The sequence below is a fragment of the Tribolium madens genome, unplaced genomic scaffold (assembly GCF_015345945.1).
Source record: "Tribolium madens isolate multiple individuals breed KSU strain unplaced genomic scaffold, Tmad_KSU_1.1 Scaffold_96;HRSCAF=242;Tcas5.2_LG5, whole genome shotgun sequence".
Lineage (NCBI taxonomy): Eukaryota > Metazoa > Arthropoda > Insecta > Coleoptera > Tenebrionidae > Tribolium > Tribolium madens.
In genome coordinates, this window is record NW_025401068.1 from 10,522,958 (window position 1) to 10,533,013 (window position 10,056).

At 34.1% G+C, this 10,056-nt stretch overlaps 4 protein-coding genes and 1 long non-coding RNA gene across 5 annotated transcripts; 2 read left to right on the forward strand and 3 right to left on the reverse strand.

Moving 5' to 3' along the window:
• Positions 1-279: 279 nt before the first annotated feature.
• On the reverse strand, positions 280-1,342 carry LOC123012936 (follicle cell protein 3C-1). The gene is made up of 2 exons (XM_044411179.1): positions 593-1,342; positions 280-517 (listed from the first exon to the last, which is right to left on the reverse strand). The coding sequence occupies exons 1-2, from the start codon at positions 866-868 to the stop codon at positions 332-334; spliced, it is 462 nt and encodes a 153-aa protein (XP_044267114.1). The 5' UTR covers positions 869-1,342; the 3' UTR covers positions 280-331.
• On the reverse strand, positions 1,026-2,111 carry LOC123012937 (armadillo repeat-containing protein 7). The gene is given in 4 exon segments (XM_044411180.1): positions 1,026-1,394; positions 1,396-1,646; positions 1,696-1,863; positions 1,913-2,111. Coding segments are annotated over 4 exon segments (897 nt in total). The 5' UTR covers positions 2,022-2,111.
• A 1,357-nt stretch (positions 2,112-3,468) lies between these two features.
• LOC123013047 lies at positions 3,469-4,529 on the forward strand. The gene is made up of 3 exons (XM_044411346.1): positions 3,469-3,850; positions 3,901-4,208; positions 4,258-4,529. The coding sequence occupies exons 1-3, from the start codon at positions 3,530-3,532 to the stop codon at positions 4,484-4,486; spliced, it is 858 nt and encodes a 285-aa protein (XP_044267281.1). The 5' UTR covers positions 3,469-3,529; the 3' UTR covers positions 4,487-4,529.
• Positions 4,530-5,544: 1,015 nt separating this feature from the next.
• On the reverse strand, positions 5,545-9,937 carry LOC123012619. The gene is made up of 3 exons (XR_006413224.1): positions 9,528-9,937; positions 6,291-6,810; positions 5,545-6,237 (listed from the first exon to the last, which is right to left on the reverse strand). It is a non-coding gene; the product is annotated as an uncharacterized LOC123012619 (long non-coding RNA).
• LOC123012618 lies at positions 6,878-9,396 on the forward strand. Its single transcript, XM_044410657.1, has 6 exons — positions 6,878-7,171; positions 7,220-7,340; positions 7,385-7,686; positions 7,734-8,012; positions 8,097-8,391; positions 8,990-9,396. The coding sequence occupies exons 1-4, from the start codon at positions 7,014-7,016 to the stop codon at positions 7,951-7,953; spliced, it is 801 nt and encodes a 266-aa protein (XP_044266592.1). The 5' UTR covers positions 6,878-7,013; the 3' UTR covers positions 7,954-8,012; positions 8,097-8,391; positions 8,990-9,396.
• Positions 9,938-10,056: the final 119 nt, after the last annotated feature.

The following is a 10,056-nucleotide window of genomic DNA, read 5'->3' on the forward strand; positions in this document are numbered from 1 at the left end:
AGCATTACGAGTTATTTAAGGCTGTCCAGTGGCGGCGCAAGCTAAACCCACTTTATAGTGTAAGCGTTCTCCTGAACCTTTGTCTATACTCAAATGTTAAATTACTTATTATAAAAAAAAAACTACAGAGGAGACATTAAAAACAGTAACTATCCCAAATATGTTGTCAATGGGAAGTTTTAGCTTGTTTTAGAAAAAAATTAACCCAAATTTGACAGATAACTGACAGTTACTACTGACAGTTATCCGTCCAGTTTACCCCATTCAATAAAACAACGGTTGCAAAAGAAGTTTTATTGGTTTTAGGAAAAAAATACAAAAATGTGTTTTATCAGCTCATGGGACACTTGTAAGGGACGTTGTCCTTGCAGCAGAACTCGCGTCCTGCCGATAAGTTAGTGCTCTGCCACTTGTCGTTGTAGTTTTTGATGAATAGAAAGGCCCTCTCCTTGTGCACCAAATCCCGGTCTGTGGTGGCACAAATGATGTCTGCACTTTTAGGCAAATGCGTGATAATCTGAAAAGACAGCCATTACACCCACATCCTGTCATTACCCATTTTTCCACCCCACTAAGCCCCAACAATACGAACCATTTCCAAACACTTGTTGGTACACTGGCGATTTCCCATGGCGTTGTTCATGAAGGGGGTGTCCATTTCCTGTGTGAGGACGGGCACCCCTTTGGGCTGCTCCTTTGACCCTTTCTTGAACTGTCCACTCAAGAACACACCACATGTGCACGGAACTGGTTTGTCGGTGGTTTTTATGCCGTTGGGGTCACCTGCCCTAGCAAGGGCACAGAGGGCGAGAACCACCATTAAACCGAAAAACATAATTACAGGGTGCTGCACACAAAGTGACCGCATCAGAGTTGGCCGGGCTTAAATAACACCTCAATGCGTAGTTGGCGGATTCTTGAGGAAAACAAAACAATAAACATTGAAAGAATTGTGACCCAGTTTGAAATATTTTTGTTTAAATCCGACTCAAGGGCGGCAAAAAATACAAAAATTCTCAACTAAATTATTTATTTTTCGGGGGAATTAGTTTGGCGTCTCCATAAAGTACCACTCCCCTTTCGGGTACTTCACAGGTGAATTTAACTGTGGTAATTTTCCGATTTTCCGCCACTTCTACGGTGATTTTTACCTCGTCTCCCTCGTAACATTTGTTCGGAAAATTCAAAGTTTGGGCTATTACGACAGAGCCCGGTCCAGGTAATTGCGTCCCTATGACTTTAGAAACGTAACAATTGAGTAACGCGCCGTGTACTATCGCCCTCTGTGGCCCATTTGTGGAGTGAATTGGGTTCGTGTCGCCACTCAAATCTGTAAATTTCTCCAAATCGGTTTTGGTCACCCTTTTGAGGAATGTGGCTTTGGTGGAAAAGTGCCGAATCCTAATCATTTCTCGTTTCCTCCATAAACATTGTTCCTAGGTTTTTGTAGCGAGAATCCGGGTGGGATTCGTAGAGCCGGATCTTGTCTAATATCTCCGGAGTCACTAAATGTTTGTTTGAGGGAATAATAAGATAATACAGGGTTGTAATAGCATTCAGTGCGATTTGGTCGTTTTTGTGGAGCAATCTGTCCGAAATGAGTTTAATTCCGTTGAGTTTGATGATGTAATCCTTGCTTTCGTCGTCTGAAAACATTATTGTTTCTGATTATGTAATTTATGTTTGTTGATAAACCTGGACTTAGGTTGCACAATGCTGAGATACCAAAATGTAACAAATCCTCGTTGTCTTCAGAAAGTTGCGCAAGGAATAAATCAATGGCGTGTAGCTGCTTCAGAAACTCGAAATTGACGGGATCGTACGAAAAATTGGCCAAATTTGCCAAAACCTGCTTCTTCGCTTCTGAAAATTTGCAATAATTTTGAATTTCGCGCCCAAGTGTGACACTCACCGAGGGATTTTGTTGTCCCAAATTCAACGATTAACTGCTTGAGAAATTCGTAACGACCCACGCGGTCCGGGCCTGTCTTTTTCACCAATGTGGATTTTCTAGTAAACATATTTTAGGAGCATTTTATGGGAGAAATGAGGTTATGTTATGTAATCGACCTAGTGCCAACCTTGACAATGACAACGCACTAAATGCGTGTTTTATTGATTGCCTAACCATAATAAAGTCAATTCATAGTGGCCATCTAATTTATTGCAAAGTTGGCGACCCCTCTCACCCGCCACCTCTAGTAGAATTGTTATTTTTGATAGATATGTCCCTAAAAAACAATTGGATTCTTAAAGTCGGATTTATACAACTCAATTTTTACAAATTAACACAGGGAAGTGTGCGTTATGAATTGACCGCGACTTTAGTATATTGTCCGAGTTTTATTATACAGCCTATTGTGCAATATATGATTTTTTTTGCCTTCATTTTTTCAACAAAAATTGATAAAATTGAAAATCTTGCAATTTAGGGAATTTTGTATTCATAGCATGTTGATTGGTGCTTACCTACCACTGACAATTCAAATTCAATTGTCAAAAAATTTAAAATGGCAAGAAGTCAATTATTTTATTTTAAAGTGTTGAATTGTCGCTGTACCTACCTAATGACAGACACCAAACGATCTAAAAATTCAAAACGGTGGAAGTGGGCCCCATCGAAGCTAGAAAAAGTTGCCGAAAACATTGATAATAAATTATTACAATCATTCGAGAGATAAAGATAATTTGTAATCGAGTCATCCTTGGATCCGAAAACGTATGTCTGATTGTCTGTGAAATGTCAAATAAAATGAACAGTCAAAAGGTAAAATAGCATGATGTTGAAAAAGGTGATGATTTTAATAACTAAATTTATGATTTATCTTTAAAACATATACGTCGGCGACTAATTCCAACCCATTTTGCCGTTTTACTTTTCGACATTTTATTTGACGTTTTACGTGCAGTTAGTTCAAAAACAAACATACGTTTTCGGATGCAAAGATTACAAATTATCTTGATCTCTCGATATAAGTAAGTAATTGCTGAGCTTGGCAAACCTCCTGTAGTGCATTTTTTGTTACAAAATAAATAACAGATAACTAGTATTTTTGTGTCAGATGTTTTAAACAATCAAACTTAAACTCTCGAACCACCTATTTTCAGTTAAATTTATCTTCAAGCACTTGAACTATGCGCCATGACCATGTTGATTGTAACCAGAATCACACCAGAATTTTTTGAAGTATTTTCTGTTTTTAAATAAAGATATAAAAAAATGCAAAACTTTTAGTTGCATTCTTATTGTCTATTTTTTTTTTCCAACAAAAATTTACTATATTCTGAATTTTTTTTTCTTGTGTTCTAATAAAAATAACTGATTTAACTGATAGCAGTTTATCTCAGCGGCAATAACAAATAAATTCTTTCAAAATGGAAAAACGATGTTTGTTTTCAAAATCTGATTTGAAAACAATCACTGCAAGTGCCCCCTTATCAGTTCTGATAATAAAAAGGATCTATAAAAGAATTAAGTGTCCACTCTTAAATTGTAGTTATTTACATTTTGTGAAACTAGAGCGAGAAAATGCGTCGATTGTTGATAGCCGCGTGTCTTATTGCCACGATTTGTGCTTACCACATCCAGAAACAAGATTTTGATGTGGTCATAGACAAAGTGGAGTATTCGTCTAAAGTGCCTCTCAAGTACAACTTCAGACCAGGATCGTTGAAACCCACCGAAGAGATTTTGGCCGAATTGGCGAAGAAACTAGATAATCCAAAAGGTGGTACCGAAGCTGTTATCAATGAGTACGCTGATAAGATTTTCACAAATTTGCGTGTATTAATGATCCATGGTGGGTTCGATCCCATCGAAATGCCGGACCAACACTCAGGATTCAATTATGTTGGTAAAACCCTCCCAGAAGTGACTTTTTCCCAACAGTGCTTTTCTAGACTTTGATCATTACGTACCATGGAGAGTTGGACTTGACCCATGGATGGTTGAGCGACATATCGACCATCCATCGAGGAGGCGATGTCGTGGTCACTTACAGCTCCAATTCCAAATATTTAGAAGTCACAGTTCCCATCGCTTTCGATGATATGCAATTCACTTATGACTACAGTGCGAAAATCATGGGTTTGGGACCCAGGGGGGGGATTGAGGGAAAGATCTCTGCTTTGACTTGCGAGGTCAAAATTGGGTTTGATGTTGACAAGATCCACGCAAGCTTGGACGAATTCTATATCACACATTCAGGGTATTCTATTCATTTTTTTTTTGAAAAGGAAAATAATAATTGTTTCTAGACACATCACTTTCCATTTCAATGGAAACGCTCTTGTTGATTGGCTCCTTAACTTGTTGACCGATGTGGTCACCGTTCTTTTGAAAGAAGTCATTTTACTGGTAGTCGAAGGTGTGGTTCGTGGAGGTTTGACAACAGCCGTTGATGCCATAAATGACGCTATTAATGGGTTTTTGAACCCAACAACACCCATCCCTGAGACCACCACTGCCCTTATGTACCTTAATTAGCTTGTAATTGAACAAACTTAATCACAACCAATTTTTGTTGTTATTATTGCTCTTTTATTATTCCTTTAAAGATAAAAAATTTTTGCTACAGTTTATGTATAATAAATAGGAGACAACTAAAATGTAAGAGACATATTTTTTTGGTAAATTTGAAAAAAAAGTGTTGCTTTTGTAAAAGTAAGAACAGCGAACAAGGTAATTCACAAAACAAGTTTGACCAACTTTATCTCCAATCTAAAATACTACAGGGTTATTATAAATGATTGTCACATCCAATAGCCTTTAAAATGTTTGATCATTTTACTTCCAATATTATTTGTCGCTTTATACAATTTATAGGTAATAATTTTTAGATCTTTAATATTTACAAATTTTGTATTAAAATTGCATTTGCATCTTGTAAACTTAAATTTTGAAATAAAACATAAAAATATGTAGTTAACTGTTTGAGAGAAAATAGATTCATTATTTATTATCCTACGAGTATTATGCCAACAGAGATTTTAAAGAAATATTCCAATTTGGCCTAAAAAAATTTAGCTATATCTTGCAAAATAACAATAACAAAACTAACAAAATATGTAATTATAAATAGATTCAATAAATTGTTAAACGGCAAATTTTCCCTTGCTTTCCTTTGTACTCCGATATTACAATCATTTATAATAACCTCCTAGATTTAAAAATCGGCTTTTAAGCACATTTTTGGCCATCGTTAACCGTATGATAACTAACAATTTTTAGTCAAGGATGTCCAAAACATGATGACAAATGGATTTAATAAACTGAGAAACGGCAAATTTTCATTTTCTTTTCATTGTACTACGACACTACAGTTATTTATAATAACCCTGTGGACTCAACAATCAGATTTTTAATTCCTTAACGGAATGACAACTATTATAATTTCTCAATAAGGATGTCCTAAAAACGTGGTAAATTAATTTAGATTAAAATTCAGTTTTAACTTTTACTCGACATTTATTATCCAAAAAAATAATTGATTAAACTACAAACACATAAATATAAAAGTTTTTACTTACAAAAATATACCTACTTTACACCTTAGTTTTATGCAATTCTTTTAAATGTGCTTCATTGCCTGAAATTTCTCCCAAAATTACAGTTTTTTGAATTCACAAGAAACCTTCAAATTTTATAAAACATAGTTAAAAAAATTCTAAATGAAAGATTAAAAAATATTTTATGCTATTCGTGAAAAACAAATTTTTAGTTAGATAAGGTTTTTTTTTAATAAAATCACAGGTGTGATAACACTTCTGACGCTCGATATATCCAAAAGACGCAAATTTCGAAAATATCTAATCATTTTATCGCTTCTCGTGTATAAAAGTCGCCAACAAACAAACAGTTAATGAGAAAAATGCGAAAATTAGTTGTTGCAACTTGTTTGTTGACCCTCGTTTGGGGTTACCACATCAAAAATCAAGATTTTGATGTGGTCATTGAAAGTGTTGAGTTTACCAAAATTCCGGCTAAATACAATTTTAATTTCGTAAACGATAAAATTTTAAACAAAATAGTTGAAGAAATGAAACGGTAAGTGTTAAAATTCATGATTGAAAGTGAGATTGGACAAAAATTATAGACTTGGTGGCACCGAAGCGATTTTGAACGACTACGCTGACAAAATTTTCCAAAATATTCAAAATCTTATGATTCATGGTGGTTTTGACCCGATTGAAATGCCCGACATGCATACAGGCTTCAACTACGTTCGTTGCCCATCACTTGAAGAAAAAAAATCGATTTTGAATTTTTCTAGACTCTGATAATTACGTACCATGGGGAGTTGGACTTGACCCATGGCTGGTTAAGCGACTTATCGACCATCCATCGAGGGGGCGATGTTGTCGCTTCTTACAGTTCCAACACCAAATATCTGGAAATCACAGTTCCGATCGCTTTTGACGACTTACAGTTCACTTATGACTACAGTGCGAAAATCATGGGTTTGGGACCCACGGGGGGAATCGAGGGCAAAGTCAATTCGCTGGGTGTGCAAGTAAAAATTGGGTTCAATGTTGAGACTTTGGAGGTGTCTTTGGATCAGTTTTGGATCACGAATTCGGGGTATGAATTTTAAATAGAGTAAATTTTAGTTTTTAGTCGAATTACTTTTCATTTCAATGGAAACGCGCTCGTTGATTGGCTCCTCAACTTGTTGACTGATGTGACAACACTTCTTCTGAAACGGGTGATTTTGTTGGTGGTCGAGAGTGTCATTAAGGGGGGGCTGTCGGCGGCTATCGAGGCGATAAATGAGGCGATCAATGGGTTTTTGAATCCCACGACTCCGGGTCCTGAAACAACACCAGCATTTTTTTATTTTAATCAGAGATTAAGTTGGCAACATTGAAAAATAAACTCTCCTTAATTATTTTCTTTATTTAATTATCTATCAAACGCTTACTCACTTTTCTTTATTATGCAAACACATTTTATCACCATTTTGTTCGATTTTGTTCCAAAGATAATTTAATACGTGACAAAAAATGAGATAGTGATGAGCGAAATGAAGCCAATTGTAGTTTTTCTCTGTTTAATTTCAAAAATGTTAGGCCATCACATCATCGAAGAAGTCGAATGTCCCACAAGATACAAATTGGACGAAAATGTTCTACTGAGTCATTTTTTTTTCCAAAAACTAATCGAAGACATTAAGTAAGTTGTTTTACATATAATAATGTGGTGAAAATTTCGACGATTCAGTAATAATCGCACAATAACCAATGATTATGTCGACGAAGTTTTCCTCAATATTCGCACTTTGTTGATCCATGAAGACTTTGATCCCATACAAATGCCTAGAGTGGCTACAAACCTGTCCAATGTGAGTTTTAGTTTAAGCAAAAATGAAACTAAATGTGATTGCAGACGTTTATTGTCACGTATCAAGGGAATATAAAACTGTCCCATGGATGGTTGAGTGACTTATCGACCATCCATCGTAGAGGCGAAATTATGTCATACAATTTTCACAAGAAATATTTCATGACAATACCAATCGCTTTCAAAGAAATGCACTTCACCTATGACTACGATACCACAATAATGGGGCTCAAGTCTCAGGGGGGAATTGAAGGGAAAATCGGTTATTTATCAGCAACAGTAAAGATCGGGTTTGACTCCCAAACATTAACAGCGTTTTTGGAAGACTTCCACATAGATAATTCAGGGTAAGGAAGTGGAAAATAATTGTATTCACTGTTTGAATTTTTTAAAGGATTATTTCTTTCCATTTCACTGGAAATGTCTTAAATGCCTGGCTCCTCAATTTGTTGGAAAATACAACGAAGGAACTTTTGGAAAACGGCATTTTTTTCGTCCTTGAAAATGTGGTTCATGGTGGATTGGAATCGGCCATAAGGACCATGAATAGAATTTTAAATCCAACTGTACCTTTCATAGACACAACTTCTTCAGTTTTGCATAGTTTATTTTAAATTTTGTCATTTACAACTCGAGTCTTGGACTATATTTTTTCACAATTAATTCAAAACAAATGTATTTTATGAGTATAATTGCTTCAATTAATTCAAAACAAATGTATTTTATGAGTATAATTGCTTCAATTAATTCAAAACAAATTGTCTTCCAAAAAGTGTAACAATTTGAACATGTATATTTAACAAATAATAATCGAAGAAAAAAATCCATCCAGTTACATCCCGTTTAATTGTGACTTGTGACTTGTGACTAGAAATTTGTTTTAACAAAATACCTAATCTTGATGCAAATATTAATTTCTCGTATTGTGTTAGTATTTTTATACATGCATGAGATAGAAAAGATAAGTTGAAGCGACCAAGTTAGCTGCTACCTGTAAGACCTGAGAGAATGGGGTCTTCTAAAAAATCAGTTGTAACTGTGTTTCTTATACTGTAAGTAACATATTAATTGAAGGGATTATTGTAAAAACGTGATAAGCCACATAATCAAATTATTGAAAAATAGTAGTAACTCAGACACTAACCTCCACAAATCTTTTGAAAAACTCATGACTGTATGGCTTATCATAGTCTTGATGATTACCACTGAGTAAAAATGTCATTTTAAAAAAATGTGTGGCTTGTCACACAATAGTATATTATAATACTAGTTTATAAGCAAGCCTTTAAAACACTTTAAAGGCGCTTATAAACGAGTGTTATACGCTATTTTTTATTATACCTGCCCATTTACGATCTTTTATGAGCACTGAAAAAATGTGAATTTACACAATAAAATTATCAAAGGTTGTTTGTGAATGGTTTTCGTAGAGACGGTTACTAGTTTACGTTGTTAAGCACATTTTTCCACGTTGTAATTGGTCCAGACAACTACCTAGACAACTTTGTGTTTTAATTTTGGATTATGATGCAGGTATAATAAAAAAAGTATTTATTTATACTTTGGAATCATTTGTATGACATCATTGCTGATAAATAAACTTGTCTACTTGTCTAACCTAAAATCATTACATTGCACTATTATTTTTAGATGTTTTTGCGGGGTTATTTACGCATCGAAACCTTTCTACGAACTGCCCCTTCTGAAGGACATAAAAAACTGGTTTTTCGATAATCCTGTGTTGTTTTTCGTAATTTGTTTCGTAATATTAATAGCAGGTTGTTCGATTCGTTGTTTGTTAAAATCAATTGATACCAAAAAGAAGAAGAACACAGATTATGACTTAAGCAGCACTCATCGTTTGATATATAAATGAAAAGTTATTGCACAAAGAGGACATACACGGAAAGGAAAACGATGTGTATAAAAATACATTAATACAAATTATACAAATCAAAAGTTGGTATTTACTCCGTTTATTTGGAAAATGTGTTAGAAAATGACTATTATTTAATGTAATTTAACGTGATTCAAAATAAAATAATAATAAATTGTTTCAGTAGTTTATTATTGCAGCTTCCATCTCATTTATCTTTAATAAAAAATAGAAATATGGTGATGTGATAATAAAGTTTTAAAATAAAGTAATAAATCAATTAAAAAAAATAAAAAATACAGGGTTACTCACCGTTTCTGCTGTTTTATAGTTAAAATAAATGTTTCCCCTGTTTTTAAAGTTTTTATCTAACATTGATTTCTTGTAAGATTTTTTCTTATAACTTTACATAAAGAACAAAATTCCATTTTGATTTTTAAATGAAGTTACGTCCTTTGATCCCTTATTTGTAAAACATTAAACATGGTATTTAGCAAGTCGAACTTTTTGTATTTTGCGTTGAAAAACATTACATTTTCGCGGAAACTCTACGATAAATATGTATTATTATTACTTATCATTTATTTACATTACTTATTATAATGTACATTATTAACAAAGTAGAAACAATGGATAGATAAATTGCAACATCTTTTTTTGCAAAATTAGAGTAATTAGTAGTAATCCGCTTTTTTACATCAGTGTATCTTCTTCTTCTTGGATCTTCTTGGTATGGAAACGATGAACAAAAACACGATTAGCCCGTCACACCAAACTTTTATTTTAATAGCACAACGCGTTTCGACCACAAAGTGGTCATCCTCAGGTGAGAATAAAACTG